Genomic DNA, 17291 nt, shown 5'->3' on the forward strand with positions numbered 1-17291 from the left:
AGGCATTAAGTCTTTGGTTCATCATGCAAGAGTAGCTCAGCGAACTCTATTCAACTCCATTCGAATCAAGCTATACAGGCCTGATCAAATTCTCTTCATTTGTCTTGAGCATGTAAGAACTTTCCTCCTTTGGGAGCCAACAATGATAGGCTCTACATGCTATAGGAGGGGGACTTTAGTGTAAAGCAGAATCGTGTTGTAGGTGTTTTGCTGTATGTTAAGCCTATACTTTGAATATCAGACCATAGAAGATCAAGCCATCACGTAGTCAAATCGATTATGATTTATTATCACATTGTCTGATGATGTGAAATGTTCATGATATGGCGGATGGATGTTCAACCACGCATCGGTTTCGTTTATGTGTCATAGACTTTCGTTAATAAAATGATTGATGACTAACTTACGTGGATGGACAACACAAGGTCAACCTTCCACGCACAGGGGAATAGTGGTGGTCAGTTTAGGCTGCCACGTAATCAACGCTCCTATGAGATAGGGATTGGGGAGCGTGTGTGTGTGTGTGTGTGTGGGGGGGGGGGGGGGGGGGGGGGGGGGGGGGGGGGGGGGGGGGCTGCGGGATGCAAACGGTAAAGCAACCATTCTGTCTCGAGCTCTCCCAGCATCAGCACCACGCGGTTACATGCGATCTCTGACTGGTTCCAAAGCCGGGGAAGAGTGTCGGTTTCAAACCTGAAAGACTAAATCGATCCGTTCTACAACACAAGGCAACAGGTTTTTCTCGACCTCTAGGACATAAGGGCTGAATTGTCTTTAAAATAAGAATAATTTCAGCGTCGAAAGGGAAGTTGGAAGGCAATTACTGGTGTGCGAACAATCCACAGGTTTGTAGAAAATCGAATGCCATTTTTTTCAACACCAGTCGAGAATATCTTGATAGATTTTGTTTTATAATTCATTATTTCCATTAAACATGTTTTGTTTATATGATTTCCTTTCTCTATTTAAAAATGTAAGACCGAGTATCGGAAATTGTCAATCACAAAAGTAGGCTGAGTTGTGGTGACATAATGTAGCTATAATACAATTCTTCAAATGGAGAGGCAACGTTTCTGGAGAACAGATGTGATGTGTGCTGCCAACAGGTGTACTAGGTTAGACTGGCTAGTCTAGTCCAGTCGGCATCACCAAGGCTTCAAACAGGAATTAGGCTACCTGCCTGTTGTTTCTCTTTAACGTCTCTCCATTGGCATGCATGTGTAAGCGAATTTTAATACATGTTAAAGGCCCAGTGCAGTCAAAAATCCGTTTTCCCTATGTTCTGTATCATATTGTACAACATCTGATCAAACTAACACAATAAAAGTGTGAAAACATTTGAACAGTGTTATTTCTAGATAGTTGCTGGTTGAAAATCTAATTTCCACAAGACCTAAAAATCTGCATGTTTGCATAGGCAGGAGTTTCGGCTTTCTATTGTGACATCACCATGCGGTAAATTCAAAGAAAGTTCCAAACCTCTCTGCCAATAACAGCTTGTTTTCAGTTTTCCCTCCCCACTCAGACCACTCCCAGTCAGTCCTAGCTAAATTCTTGCTTGAGAAATATAAATTAAATATATAAATTAAATATATAAATTGTATTTATTGATTTTGGTGGGGGGGACTTTGAGCCAGATAACCCCCCCCCCCCCCCCCCTTTCCAAAAAAAGCAAGGTACTTAAATGTTACCCAGAAAGGATTTGATATTCATATAAAAATTACTGCATTTGGTCTTTAAGGCAAATAAACCTGACCTGGCTGTCAAAAGAAAGACAAAGGTGGGCGGTGGCTAGATCCTAAGCTCCTCCTCCCTCCCACACCATAACACCAATTGTTACCGAGAAGTTCTTCACAGCGCTTCATTGCACTGCACGTTTTGACATCTCCACAGCTGTTGCTGTTTAATTTGGACAGTCATGGACGCGCTAATGAAGGGGTTTTCAAAGGCCAAGGATGGGGTCGTGGCAGCGGCAGAGAAGACGAAGCAGGGCGTGACAGGGGCGGCTGAGATGACAAAAGATGGTGTTATGTTTGTCGGTAGGTGTGGACAATAGTAGCCTACATGCTGTTTTTTTACTACTTCCTGTTGAATCATTGCTGCAACGTTGAATGTTAGAAATTCTGTATGACAATGGTTTTGATCAGCCAACATAAAGTGATAATTTTATTGAATGACAGTGGTGCTTTGTAAGATCAATAAATGGGATGTTAATTATTTGTCACCTGTCTTTCACCTGTTTTTGTTCTTTTCATAGGCAACAAAACAAAAGATGGAGTCACAACAGGTTGGTTGGATGTCACCGTTACCAACATTTAAGCTATTTTATAGAATATAATCTACTGTACAAAGTTAGTTTAATGCCTGATTTTTACACACACGCACGCACGCACGCACGCACGCACGCACACACACACACACACACACACACACACACTAAACAACACACACTAAACAACTAACAGGAAAGCCAGTAGAGATCATATTGTCATGAAAATCAAGGACATGTTCTATATTGTTTGTGACACCAATGCCAGCAGAGTAATAATACCAGTGATATCATACAACTCACCTTAACAGCCTATAGACTCCGTCTTAGAGTCTCTGCTCACAGAATTCATTATGTTCCATTGAAAGAGACAGCGTATACTCTGTCTTAGAGTCTCTGCTCACAGAATTCATTATGTTCCATTGAATTGAAAGAGACAGCGTATACTCTGTCTTGGAGTCACTGTTCAGCTGTTCACATTTGCCGTTGAATTGAAAGATAGGGCTACATGTTGAATGTGCTCAGTACCTGAATTGTCTTATGATTGGAGTGAATGGTGTGTGTGTGTGCCTGTCTTGTTGCTGTCATGGCCACCACTCACTAGATTAATCAGGTTGTCTGGTTATAGCCTTACGTAAGCCATCCATGCCTAGCCTAGAGCAGAGCAGAGGTTACTATGGTTAATATATACAGAGAGAATTTAGTTCCTATACCTTAATATGGGAATGGTAATCCATTATCTATAGGGGAATACCCATCTATCCTGGTTCCAGATATGTTTGTGCTGTATAGTAAACAATCCAGACAATAGGATTTGGCTTTATCAAACATATCTGAGACCAGGTTAATGGGTGACCAATAGCTAGACTACCGTATGTCTAGGGGTCTTAGACCTAGCTGCCTGGTCTGTAACCTGATTTTTAAGATGTGCATTTTGTTATTCTTATCTCTTACTTTTTTTGTTGGTATTTTCTTATAACTGCATTGTTGGTTAAAGGCTTGTAAGTAAGCATTTCACTGTAATGTTGTTGTATTCGGTGCATGTGACAAATCAAATTTGATTTGATCCTATGTGAGAAATGAGCGTATGCCTCCAGGTGTTGAATGTACATGTGGCAAGGGAGTCAGCAACCTTGATCCAAGGCGGCCAGCTCCGCCTCTCCAGACCAGGTAGATTAGGATTTATTCATATAGTGACAAAACATACATATGTGACCAACCGCCTTGATTCTATCTTATGTAGCAAAATTTGAAATTGTGTTTTTTCATTGGATAAAAGCAGAGACACAGGGCTACAAAATGGTATATCATACACTGCATTTGTAGGAACAATGGGAAAGTAATTCTGCTTCAAAGGTTGCTAAACTTGTAACTCCACTTTTGAGGAAATGGCCTTTGAATGTTTTGATACACCTACTGGAGAGCTCTTCTTTGTCTACACCCAATCAGCATCGTTCACACGCTCTTAAGCCAGCCCCACCCATGTCTTTAAGGATTCACATGTGAGGTCATGTGCTGAACAGTGAGTAGTGTAGGAAAGATTAAGACTAAAACTGGTAAAAGTAGTAGCTTACAATAAGGAAAAAAATCCAGGTAAACAGAAAGTGTCCAGATAAAAATATGTTATAAATATTAGATTGACACACTTGTTTAAATTAATGGGTCATGTGAAATAAATGCTATAAGTGTATGGGTCTCTACAGAAGGTGTAAACGGTACAGCGAAATGGTTACTTGCATAGTAGCAATATCAAAAATAGATGGTGTCAATATAAAGGAAAAATTAACAAGTGTTAATGCCAGTAGAGAAAGAACAAAATAATATACAGTATATACAAGAACAATACCAATAACCATATCAGTTATAGATGAGGTAGTCATATGCATACAATCAGGGGTAAAGTGGCTGAGCAGCAGGATAAAATGAAAAAAATAGTAGCAGCAACGTACAGTACCAGTCAAAAGTGTGGACACACCTACTCATTCAAGGGTTTTTCTTACTTTTTTTACTATTTTCTACATTGTAGAATAATAGTGAAGACATCAAAACAATGGAACTATGGAAATAACACATATGGAATCATGTAGTAACCAAAAAAAGTGTTAAACAAATTAAAATAAATGTTATATTTGAGATTCTTCAAAGTAGTCACCTTTGCCTTGATGACAGCTTTGCACACTCTTGGAATTCTCTCTCTGACAGGTACTGTATGGTGTGTGTGTTAGAGTCATGTGACTAGCGGCACTGCAGATAGTGCTGATGACTGGGAACTCGCCCCAGTGATGAACTGGTCCGTCCGAAACATGTATGAACAAGGGAATCTATATTCAGGGAGCCTGTTTCTGTCCTGCCCTTGACTTTGGTGCAGGGCATGTGATGTCCATAGCTTCTTCGTCGCAAAATACGTATGTCTAGCTGTGTCCAGTCCAGGTGGTGCTTGTACAGGCAGACCATCTATGGGAGGAAGGATATCAGCGTTGCGCAGCAGCTGAAACCTGGTCCCGACTGAGTCCAAACGCTCCTTGGCGACAACAACACCAGGCTCCACAGCGACAACAACACCAGGCTCCACAGCGACAACAACACCAGGCTCCACAGCGACAACAACACCAGGCTCCACAGCATCGAAGCTGTAAAACAGGAAATAACAGAACAAATTGAGAAGACATTACAACCTTGCATAACATCAATTCACCTCCCAAGTTTAGATAATAACAATGTCATACAATGCAATGAAAATGATATTCACCTGAAGTGCTGGTACTGCTTGATCTGTGGCAGCGGCCTGAAGTACGGAGGCAGGGGTTGTTGCCAGCCATAGCTTTCCACCAGTACCGTACCATCCTCCAGTCCAACCAGCTGTGGGATGTTGACCCCTGTCACCGTACCATCCTCCAGTCCAACCAGCTGTGGGATGTTAACCCCTGTCACCGTACCATCCTCCAGTCCAACCAGCTGTGGGATGTTGACCCCTGTCACCGTACCATCCTCCAGTCCAACCAGCTGTGGGATGTTAACCCCTGTCACCGTACCATCCTCCAGTCCAACCAGCTGTGGGATGTTAACCCCTGTCACCGTACCATCCTCCAGTCCAACCAGCTGTGGGATGTTGACCCCTGTCACCGTACCATCCTCCAGTCCAACCAGCTGTGGGATGTTAACCCCTGTCACAGTACCATCCTCCAGTCCAACCAGCTGTGGGATGTTGACCCCTGTCACCGTACCATCCTCCAGTCCAACCAGCTGTGGGATGTTAACCCCTGTCACAGTACCATCCTCCAGTCCAACCAGCTGTGGGATGTTGACCCCTGTCACAGTACCATCCTCCAGTCCAACCAGCTGTGGGATGTTAACCCCTGTCACAGTACCATCCTCCAGTCCAACCAGCTGTGGGATGTTGACCCCTGTCACCGTACCATCCTCCAGTCCAACCAGCTGTGGGATATTGACCCCCGTCACAGTGCTGTCCTTCACAGAACCAGCAATCTCAGACAAAGTGTTCACTCTGGTCTTTCTGAAGCGCTGCTTGATGAGGCTGAAGCACCAGTCGGGGGCAAACTTGGTGTGACCTGTGATCAGGAAGTGAAGGTCCAGACTCCATGGCTAACGTTATATCTTTAGAAAAAACTGCAGTAGAAACGATTATCTACTCATAACGAGCAGCTCATTTTATAGACAGAAGGTGCTACATGGCAGACCAATCGGAAATTCATCTCTTGGCATGTTCAGCCCATTCATTATCTCAGCCAATCATGGCTAGTGGGAGGTTCCTGCCTTTTTCTGTGGCTAAACCAACTAAGCTCATAATTTAACAACTTTATTAGTATTTACAGATGGTATACAAGTTTGTTATTAAGGCACATGAAAGTTCAAATGTTCAAGAAGGCATTTCTGCCATAACAATTTTGATACAATTTTAAATAAACGGTCAAACGCCTCCTGTGAAGTTGTGACTTGCGACATACGCCTAGTCTCCTGAAATGAGTGACATATGTAGAAAATATAAAAATACCACAGGCATCCCCAAACTAAAGACTCAAAAACAAAGGAAAGGCCTCATGGCCACCAAACAAACCCAGCAGCCTCATGGGACAGCTGGGACACTGACTGACCAGCACCTTAAATGACATCACCTTATGTGCTTATCAAGGCTTAGCTCTGCACCTAGACCCGGCTGCTGCCACCTGGGGGTGGCGTGTGGAAGTGTATCCTGGTAGTGTGTTTGCCTGTGTCCCAACACTAACCTTCCCCCATATCATAACAGTATCTTCTCTAACCATGAGATACAGTATTTACCTCTGGATGTTAACCTCTTCATATCCCCCCCCCCCCCTCTCTCTTCCTCCTCTCTCTCTCCCTATTCCCCCTCCTCCTCTCTCTCTCCGACTCTCTCCTCTCTCTCACTCTCTCCACAGTTGCAGGTAAAACAGTGTCTGGGGTGTCCCAGGTGGGCGGTGCCATGGTGACAGGTGTCACAGCAGTGTGCAACAAGACTGTGGAGGGGGCGGGGAATATCGCTGCTGCGACCGGATTGGTCAAGAAAGACCCAGCCAAACAGGTGAGAATGATACCTGAGAGCGATGTCTTTCTTGCTTAATATTTGATACTTTCCCTCAGGCGCACACTTTCCAGCTCTCTCTCTCGTCCTTCACAACAACCTATTGAATTGAGATGAATGACAAACAGGTGGCTTACTTTTTCTTCTTCAGCACAAATGTGTTTTCAGGGGGGAACTTCTTTTCTATCTCAGCTGTGGTCACTCTTGTCTCACCATCACATTAGCAGTGAATTGGTTGTGGTTCTCTGTAGCTAAACCTTCTCATAAGGAGAACGTATCGGTGTGTACTTTCTGCTCCTCTGACTGAATACATGTTTGTCAGGGGATAAACTTTAACATCACATGCTAGGAGTGAAAACAGAGGCAACCGTTGCTAATGGTTTTTATACTGAACCTTCTTCAGAACGGGCCTGTTACGTTTCAATGCTGTCCTCCATTTTCAATGAAACATTTTCGATCCATTTTATATGACATCTGTTCACTGGCTGCTCCTGTCTGTGTCAAAATGGACCCTGACCTTCAGTCCTCTACAGCTAGCGTCTTCTTCTCTTATGGTCTCCGGTGTTCTTAGTTCTCAGTCATATAAAGCAGGATGGATTCTCCATCGTCTGTTTGAAAGTCTGTTTTTATAAAGGAAGGCAGAGAGAGAGAGAGAGAGAAGTGAGGTCCAATATCCTGAAAGACTGAGACAATTTGCAGCCCTGACGGTCTCTGAAGATGAAAAATGATTGTCTCTCTTTCAAAACAAAACCCAGCAGAGTCTCAGATAGATAAAAGTAAAGCCTTGTGGTAGTAGTGATGATTCATCTTCAAACCAACAGCAGAGCAACAGGGTTTCTTCAGGCTGCTCTGACATCTTCTCTCAGTTAAAGGGACAATGTGCAATATTTACTGCTGTTCCATGGTCAATTCAATTAATAACAAACACCCATTGGTTATTGAAGGGATATAACTTGCCTAATGAGCTTAGTACAACTCAACTCCATCTCTGCGTTTGAGAATGGTTACATACTCCAGACCCATCCCTCAGCTTTATAGCAAAACAGGTGGAGTTGTCTAAAAAAAAACAAATGACAGACTGTGGCTTTAACCGTGTTAATCTGCCAGGTGAATTAGCCAACCAAAGCATACAGCTGATGTCTCTGGTACTCAACAATCACTGCATTCATTATCTGTAAATTGCCCTTATTCACACAGACACACACACACACACAAACTCACACATGCATGCACACACACCACACACACACACACACACACACACACACACACACACACACACACACACACACACACACACACACACACACACACACACACACACACACACACACACACACACACACATTTCCTGTACAGTGGCCTTATCGTAAAAACAAATCAACAACATCAATCAGAGAGAAAACCTCACTAATTAGAAAAAAAACGTTTAGCTCCCTTCCTCCTTTGTTTATGACTAGAGGGGTTACATGACACAGACACTCACAGATTAATTTAGTGTTTAGTGGGACATCATTCTACAGGATTACACAATTAGGCTGTGATTATGCTACTGAGAGGAAATGATAAACAAAATCTGGGCCTAAAAATCAAGGACTTCATAACGATAATTACCGACACACACACACACACAAATGCCACTGATGAATAACATAATGTAGTGAAATGTAAATAAATAGATAGTTGGGTGTGGACAGTAGACAACGCCTTGTAACCACTCTGGTAATCAGCAGTTGAGTAATGTCTTCAGCATTATACAGTGCGTTCGGAAAGTATTCAGACCCCTTGACTTTTTCCCCACATTTTGTTACGTCCACTTGATTTGTTTTGAAAGAGGTTTGATTGTTGTATTTCCTGTGGCCATTGATTGGCCGCCTAGCTCTTTATCTCCAAACCCTGTGTAACGTTTTATCATGTCCTCCGTGTAACGCCTAATTGTGTCCTCCGGGTGTCAGAGTGAAAACACAGAGACTGCGTCCCTAATTCTCTACATGGGCCCTGGTCAAAAGTAGTGCACTATGGGTCCTGGTCAAAAGTAGTGCACTATGGGTCCTGGTCAAAAGTAGTGCACTATGGGTCCTGGTCAAAAGTAGTGCACAATGGATCCTGGTCAAAAGTAGTGCACTATGGGTCCTGGTCAAAAGTAGTGCACTATGGGCCCTGGTCAAAAGTAGTGCACTATGGGTCCTGGTCAAAAGTAGTGCACAATGGGTCCTGGTCAAAAGTAGTGCACTATGGGTCCTGGTCAAAAGTAGTGCACTATGGGTCCTGGTCAAAAGTAGTGCACTATGGGTCCTGGTCAAAAGTAGTGCACTATGGGTCCTGGTCAAAAGTAGTGCACAATGGGCCCTGGTCAAAAGTAGTGCACTATGGGTCCTGGTCAAAAGTAGTGCACTATGGGTCCTGGTCAAAAGTAGTGCACTATGAGTCCTGGTCAAAAGTAGTGCACAATGGGCCCTGGTCAAAAGTAGTGCACAATGGGCCCTGGTCAAAAGTAGTGCACTATGTAGGGAATAGAGTGCCATTTGGGGCGAAGCCAGAGACTGTGCACAGAATTGGATTGATCTCATTTGGAGGTAGCCTTAGTGGCTGTTTGTTCCCTGCTTGTGTTCTGAGCGCCAGTCATTACAGTGCCATTGCTATCGATCAAATTAAAAAGGTCCAATCGACCGACCGACCCCATGTTAGAGCCCATCAAAGGGGCTTCTCTGCCTAGGGGTCTCCGACCCAGGCTCCATCTCTCGTTACCATTATTTATCCCTCTATCTGTCTCTCTCATCTCTCCTTCATAAAGCAAGCAAGGGAACAGCAGGCAAGGGAGCTGAGTGATCCACTTTCATGTGGTTGTCCACAGCAGCCAGCCACCAGCCATCAATTAGACAGTGTGAGAGATGGGCTGTCTGACGACGAAGGAGGAAGAGTGAGGATGCTGCTGTTTGTTTGTGTGCTGGATAGAACACACACACCGGGGTTTCCATTAGCTGGTAATAGCCGGCTTTTGTCCGATTAAAAAATAGAAAAGCTGATAAATAAAATTTTCCGGGAAAAGAAGAAAAAACCCTGTTGTGAAATAAGGCTTTTTAGCCTCTTCATCGATGGAAATACATTTGACTGGTCATGTTTATGGGTCTATAGGTTAATTTGAATAATTTATATTTATATTCTTTATGTATCTTTGTTATGTTTATATTGGTTATGTATCTTATTTATCACATGCGTGCAGCATGCATATACAGAGCCTTTGAGTGGAAATCTGTCCGACAGTACCAGAGCTGCTGCTGCAGCATCTTGTGGTGCTTTCAAGACAACTGGGAACTTTGAAAAATACGAGGTCAAATCATGAGGTCAGTGAACTTCAGGTCAGAAAGTTGGAGCTCTAGAAAGAGGCCTGTGTTCCCGAGTTGGAATTCAGACTTTGATGACTGTTCAAAACTATTTTTCCCAGTCTGAGCTCATATTTTTCCCAGTAATCTTGAACCCACTGAAGTTGAAACTCAGAGATTTCCGAGTTCCCAGTTGTTTTGAAAGCGGTATCAAACGGCAACTGAAGGCAGGCTTCATCAGCGCGTCACACACCACTTGCAATGAGCTGGAGGCCGTGTGCATGTGCAAGGCAGTAGACTACCTGGCTCCCCACAAGGCGGTAGGCTACCTGGCGCCCCGCAAGGCGGTAGGCTACCTGGCTCCCCACAAGACGGTAGGCTACCTGGCGCCCCGCAAGGCGGTAGTTTACCTGGCGCCCCGCAAGGCGGTAGGCTACCTGGCGCCCCGCAAGGCGGTAGGCTACCTGGCGCCCCGCAAGGCGGTAGGCTACCTGGCGCCCCGCAAGGCGGTAGGCTACCTGGCGCCCCGCAAGACGGTAGGCTACCTGGCTCCCCGCAAGGCGGTAGGCTACCTGGCGCCCCGCAAGGCGGTAGACTACCTGGCTCCCCGCAAGACGGTAGGCTACCTGGCGCCCCGCAAGGCGGTAGGCTACCTGGCGCCCCGCAAGGCGGTAGGCTACCTGGCGCCCCGCAAGGCAGTAGGCTATCTATAGCCTACTGCCTTGTGGGGCGCCAGGTAGCCTACCGCCTTGTGCGCGTTGCTGCACTTATAATGTGAAGAAATAATAGTTTATCAACATTTTAAGATTAACGTTCTGATCTGTTGCATCAGACTCATTGTTTTTTCATGTTTATTTTAAATGTTTATGTAGTTTAGACCAACTGGTTCTATGAATTAGGGATCAATATTCCCACAACTGTCTCAGAGTCTGTTTGAAATAGGCTATTTAGTTTAAAATGTTGCCTGTCAAATGTTCTGCTCCACATTTTCCTAATGGAAACCCTGACACACACACACACACACACACACACACACACACAGGCCTGCTGGTTATTGTCTGTGTGAGAAGGAGAAGGAGAAGGCTGGTAAATAGATTTGTGCTGGTAAGACAGAACAGAGAACCCACCTCATCAGCTCCCATAGACTGACTCATTGACTCAAGCCACAGATGCTGTTCTGTTTATGTCCTGTTGATGAGCCACTAGACAAGAGGAACACAATCAATATCTCGTCAATGTTTCATATGGGAAATTAAAGGCTCAAGAAATCGTGAAGAATGAACGTATTGCTTAGTTACAAGTTAATACTTAGCTGGATAAGATATTATCTTTATAGGATAAGTATTATCATGTACAGAACTAACTATATAAGTCACTAAGCTCTTCAGTATGGTCCATTCTACTGTCACTGTTTGTCTATGGAGATTGCATGGCCGTGTGCTCTATTTTATACACTTGTCAGCAACGAGTGTGGCTGAAACAGCCAAATCCACAAATGTGATGTGTCCACATACTTTATGTCTTTTGATTTCTTGAGATGATTAGCAGAATATAAAGAAAAACAGTAGAAACCGTATTTATTTGCCGTGGTAAGAGATGGGAGAGGACGTGTGGTGAGTGTTGGGAGATGACGTGTGGTGAGAGATGGGAGATGACGTGTGGTGAGTGTTGGGAGATGACGTGTGGTGAGAGATGGGAGATGACGTGTGGTGAGTGTTGGGAGATGACGTGTGGTGAGAGATGGGAGATGACGTGTGGTATGTGTTGGGAGATGACGTGTGGTGAGTGATGGGAGATGACGTGTTGGGAGATGACGTGTGGTGAGTGATGGGAGATGACGTGTGGTGAGAGATGGGAGATGACGTGTTGTGAGAGATGGGAGATGACGTGTGGTGTGTGTTGGGAGATGACGTGATGGGAGATGACGTGTGGTGAGTGTTGGGAGATGACGTGTGGTGAGTGTTGGGAGATGACGTGTGGTTAGTGTTGGGAGATGACATGTGGTGAGAGATGGGAGATGACGTGATGGGAGATGACGTGTGGTGAGTGTTGGGAGATGACGTGTGGTGTGTGTTGGGAGATGACGTGTGGTGAGTGTGTGTGTGTCTCTGGCTCTGCTGCGTGAACAGATGGAGACACGGTGGGCGGTGTTAAATGGAATGGCAGGAGGAGAGAGAGTGAGAGAGAGAGAGCGGGAGAGAGGGAGGGGAGTGGGGAGGGAGGGAGAGGATAGGGAGTGTGGAGAGATATGAAGGGGGGCGCGAGAGGGAAGGAGAGAGAGAGGAAGGGAGGGGAGGGAGAGAGAGAGAGAGAGATGAGGAGGGGGAGAGAGAGGGGGGGGGGGAGAGGGAGAGGGATAGGGAGAAAGAGGGATAGGGAGGGGGGAGGGAGAGAGAGAGAGATAGAGATGAGGAGGGGGAGAGAGAGGGATAAGGAGGGGGGGGGGAGAGAGAGGGATAAGGAGGGAGAGAGGGGGGAGGGAGAGAGACAGAGAGAGAGAGATGAGGAGGGGGAGAGAGAGGGATAAGGAGGGGGAGGGAGAGAGAGATGAGGAGGGGGAGAGAGAGAGGGATAAGGAGGGAGAGAGAGAGAGGGGGAGAAGGAGGGGGAGGGAGAGAGAGATGAGGAGGGGGAGAGAGAGAGGGATAAGGAGGGGGAGAGAGAGAGAGAGGGATAAGGAGGGGGAGGGAGAGAGAGAGAGAGATGAGGAGTGGGAGAGAGAGGGATAAGGAGGGGGAGGGAGAGAGAGAGAGAGCACCTGGGTCTGCACTACCCTGTAACTCTCAGGTTGTGTCAGCTGGTAGCCTGGGAGTGGATCTGTGTGTATCACCTGTGTATCTTATTAGAGAAGGTCATACCAATGCCAAGCACCAATCAAGCTCTACTCTCTGCTGTGTGTGTGTGTGTGTGTGTGTGTGTGTGTGTGTGTGTGTGTGTGTGTGTGTGTGTGTGTGTGTGTGTGTGTGTGTGTGTGTGTGTGTGTGTGTGTGTGTGTGTGTGTGTGTGTGTGTGTGTGTGTGTTAGTATAGTTGTCATTACCAACAAGAGGAATATACTGCAGCAACCAACTAACACAAGGTGTTGACAATAGTCTAATAGGGTTATTTGGGGCCCTTCTCCATTGTTGAGATGGTCAGTGAATGTGTTATTATTGCAGGATGAAGATGCTATGTCTAAAGACTTGCCCATCAACGAGTCTCCAGCGGACCCAGAGGGTGATGATGCTGCAGAGGTAGGACATTTACCATCACTCTTAACATCTTCTAGATCACTATTTCAACAGGCTTTCTGTAGATGAAACCTTAAGGTCCGAGGCTGTAGACCAGGGCTCTCCAACCCTGTTCCTGGAGAGTTACCGTACTGTAGGTTCTCTCTCCAACCCTGTTCCTGGAGAGTTACCGTATTGTCCTGTAGCTTCTCTCTCCAACCCTGTTCCTGGAGAGTTACCGTACTGTCCTGTAGGTTTTCTCTCCAACCCTGTTCCTGGAGTTACTGTACTGTAGGTTCTCTCTCCGACCCTGTTCCTGGAGAGTTACTGTCCTGTAGGGTTTCACTCCAACCCTGTTCCTGGAGTTACTGTACTGTAGGTTCTCTCTCCGACCCTGTTCCTGGAGAGTTACCGTCCTGTAGGGTTTCACTCCAACCCTGTTCCTGGAGAGTTACCGTCCTATAGGGTTTAACTCCAACCCTGTTCCTGGAGAGTTACCGTCCTGTAGGGTTTCACTCCAACCCTGTTCCTGGAGGGTTACTGTCCTGAAGGTTCTCTCTCCAACCCTGTTCCTGGAGTTACTGTCCTGTAGGTTCTCTCTCCAACCCTGTTCCTGGAGAGTTACTGTCCTGTAGGTTCTCTCTCCAACCCTGTTCCTGGAGAGTTACCGTCCTGTAGGTTCTCTCTCCAACCCTGTTCCTGGAGAGTTACCGTACTATCCTGTAGGTTCTCTCTCCAACCCTGATTTCTGATATTACAGAGGCTCAAACTGAGTCATTGCATCAGTGATTAATGGTTAACTCCTCATCATCCTCCATGTTTCATTCATCAGATTGTTTTACATAGTTTTTGTTTGTGTTTAATTGTTTCTTTTGTTGTGGATTTTCGTTCAGAAGGGTGAGGTTCCCGTTTCTTCACAGTAATGTTTTTGGATTTCATCCACCATCATCACCCTACATCTATGGTATGTTTGTGATTCACTTTGTGATCATTTGTTATCAGTTATTACACAAATAGGAACCTAATGTAATACTAATAATTCCTGAAGTAACTTTTCCCTCTCTGTACTTGCAGGAGGATTCTGATGGCTATTAGAGTACATTATCTCACAACGAGCATCATCCAGAACTACTGTAACCATCCAGAATCAATGATTAAAGCATTCCATGTCGCACTGCCAAGTCCCGTCGTGCCTCGTTGTGGTCCTCAATGGAGTCTGTGCTGTGTGTGTGTGACGATATGTGTGTATGTATAGCCTACGTCAGTGTGTGTGTGAGAGTGTGTATGTTTGTTTCTGTACGTCAGTGAGTATGTGTGTGTGATGGTGTGTGTACTTCAGTGTGTGTGTGTGTCCTGGTGTCTCCGTCAGTCAGTCAGTCAGTCCTAAGGGCGGTCTATATGCCCTTCTGGTCCAGCTGTCACCTTCAGTGAAAGGCTGTTAGTGAATACTGTATACACCACTCTGTTAATAGTGAATACTGTATACACCACTCTGTTAATAGTGAATACTGTATACACCACTCTGCTAATAGTGAATACTGTATACACCACTCTGCTAATAGTGAATACTGTATAAACCACTCTGCTAATAGTGAATACTGTATACACCACTCTGCTAATAGTGAATACTGTATACACCACTCTGTTAATAGTGAATACTGTATACACCACTCTGTTAATAGTGAATACTGTATACACCACTCTATTAATAGTGAATACTGTATACACCACTCTGTTAATAGTGAATACTGTATACACCACTCTGTTAATAGTGAATACTGTATACACCACTCTGTTAATAGTGAATACTGTATACACCACTCTGTTAATAGTGAATACTGTATACACCACTCTGCTAATAGTGAATACTGTATACACCACTCTATTAATAGTGAATACTGTATACACCACTCTGTTAATAGTGAATACTGTATACACCACTCTGCTAATAGTGAATACTGTATACACCACTCTGCTAATAGTGAATACTGTATACACCACTCTGTTAATAGTGAATACTGTATACACCACTCTGCTAATAGTGAATACTGTATACACCACTCTGCTAATAGTGAATACTGTATACACCACTCTGTTAATAGTGAATACTGTATACACCACTCTGTTAATAGTGAATACTGTATACACCACTCTGTTAATAGTGAATACTGTATACACCACTCTGTTAATAGTGAATACTGTATACACCACTCTGCTAATAGTGAATACTGTATACACCACTCTGTTAATAGTGAATACTGTATACACCACTCTGCTAATAGTGAATATTGTATACACCACTCTGTTAATAGTGAATACTGTATACACCACTCTGCTAATAGTGAATATTGTATACACCACTCTGTTAATAGTGAATACTGTATACGCCACTCTGCTAATAGTGAATACTGTATACACCACTCTGTTAATAGTGAATACTGTATACGCCACTCTGCTAATAGTGAATACTGTATACACCACTCTGTTAATAGTGAATACTGTATACACCACTCTGTTAATAGTGAATACTGTATACACCACTCTGCTAATAGTGAATATTGTATACACCACTCTGTTAATAGTGAATACTGTATACACCACTCTGTTAATAGTGAATACTGTATACGCCACTCTGCTAATAGTGAATACTGTATACACCACTCTGCTAATAGTGAATACTGTATACACCACTCTATTAATAGTGAATACTGTATAGTGATCAACCGCTGACAGTCCTGCACAGATTATCACTATATGCGAAGTGCACTGTATTACAATTTATGAAAAAGCACCTAAGTATCTATATAATGATATAACGACTATATGAATTTGAAATTAATTATACTATACTCTATTTTTGTGTGTAAATCGTCACAGTTGTTTGTGGTGGACTACAGTGCTATATGAGGTATTTATGGATTCATATACTGTATTTTTATGTTCTGTAAACGCTCTAAGAGACTGGGTTGAGGTCAGTGATAATGATAAAATATTGGGTGGAGTTTGAAACAAACAATAACATGGAACCAAACAATTCAACTAACTTTAACATGGAGTTTAGTTACATTTGTTAAATGTTGAATAAAGTATAAATAAAAAAATTAAGAATATTTATTTATCAGTTTGCCTTATTTCATCTATTCACAACAACTGTGTGTTTGCCATAGAAGGGTTATAGAACCTCTCCCTATGGCTGTGACTGGTGAACTCAAGGGTACACTCAATATGGCTGACCCGGTAGAGGATGTCCATTCTAGAGATTCTATTTCTATGGTTAGCCTGCTTTCTCACAGTACAAGATTAGTATGTGACAGGCGAGCCGACTGAGAGATGACAAGCAGCAGACGATCGATAAGAGGTCCTGTTTAGAAGACGTATCATCCAATACCATTACAATAAATCCTATCTGTCATACTGTTGTCAGGAAGAGGGGAAGTTGAACTCTGAACAGGAGAGAGGGAGGGGGAAGAGAGAAAGAAAAAGAGAGAGGGACGGGAAGTTCAGCACATTACTGGAGTGGGAGAGAGGGATGGGAAGATCAGCCCATTACTGGAGTGGGAGAGAGGGGTGGGAAGATCAGCACATTACTGGAGTGGGAGAGAGGGATGGGAAGATCAGCCCATTACTAGAGTGGGAGAGAGGGGTGGGAAGATCAGCACATTACTGGAGTGGGAGAGAGGGATGGGAAGATCAGCCCATTACTGGAGTGGGAGGGAGGGTGAATACTGTATACACCACATATGCCCCTTCTGCCCACCCCATGCCCCCCACCCTGTGACCGAGGTATGTATCAGATGCTCAACATGCTCTGCTCACACCTACAGTGATGGTCCGGGCATAAACCACACAAAAACAACACTAGACACTATGGAACACAAAGCTTTTACTATCTCATCCTGGAATATACAAGGTCTGAGGTCATCTGCCTTTGGC

At 44.3% G+C, this 17291-nt stretch overlaps 1 protein-coding gene across 1 annotated transcript; it reads left to right on the top strand.

The window, feature by feature from the left end:
- Positions 1-584: 584 nt before the first annotated feature.
- On the top strand, positions 585-16468 carry LOC129811959 (alpha-synuclein-like). The gene is made up of 6 exons (XM_055863770.1): positions 585-845; positions 1894-2039; positions 2258-2287; positions 6685-6827; positions 13308-13382; positions 14433-16468. The coding sequence occupies exons 2-6, from the start codon at positions 1919-1921 to the stop codon at positions 14451-14453; spliced, it is 390 nt and encodes a 129-aa protein (XP_055719745.1). The 5' UTR covers positions 585-845; positions 1894-1918; the 3' UTR covers positions 14454-16468.
- The last annotated feature ends 823 nt before the right edge of the window (positions 16469-17291 follow it).

The sequence above is a fragment of the Salvelinus fontinalis genome, chromosome 2, assembly GCF_029448725.1.
Source record: "Salvelinus fontinalis isolate EN_2023a chromosome 2, ASM2944872v1, whole genome shotgun sequence".
Taxonomy (NCBI): domain Eukaryota; kingdom Metazoa; phylum Chordata; class Actinopteri; order Salmoniformes; family Salmonidae; genus Salvelinus; species Salvelinus fontinalis.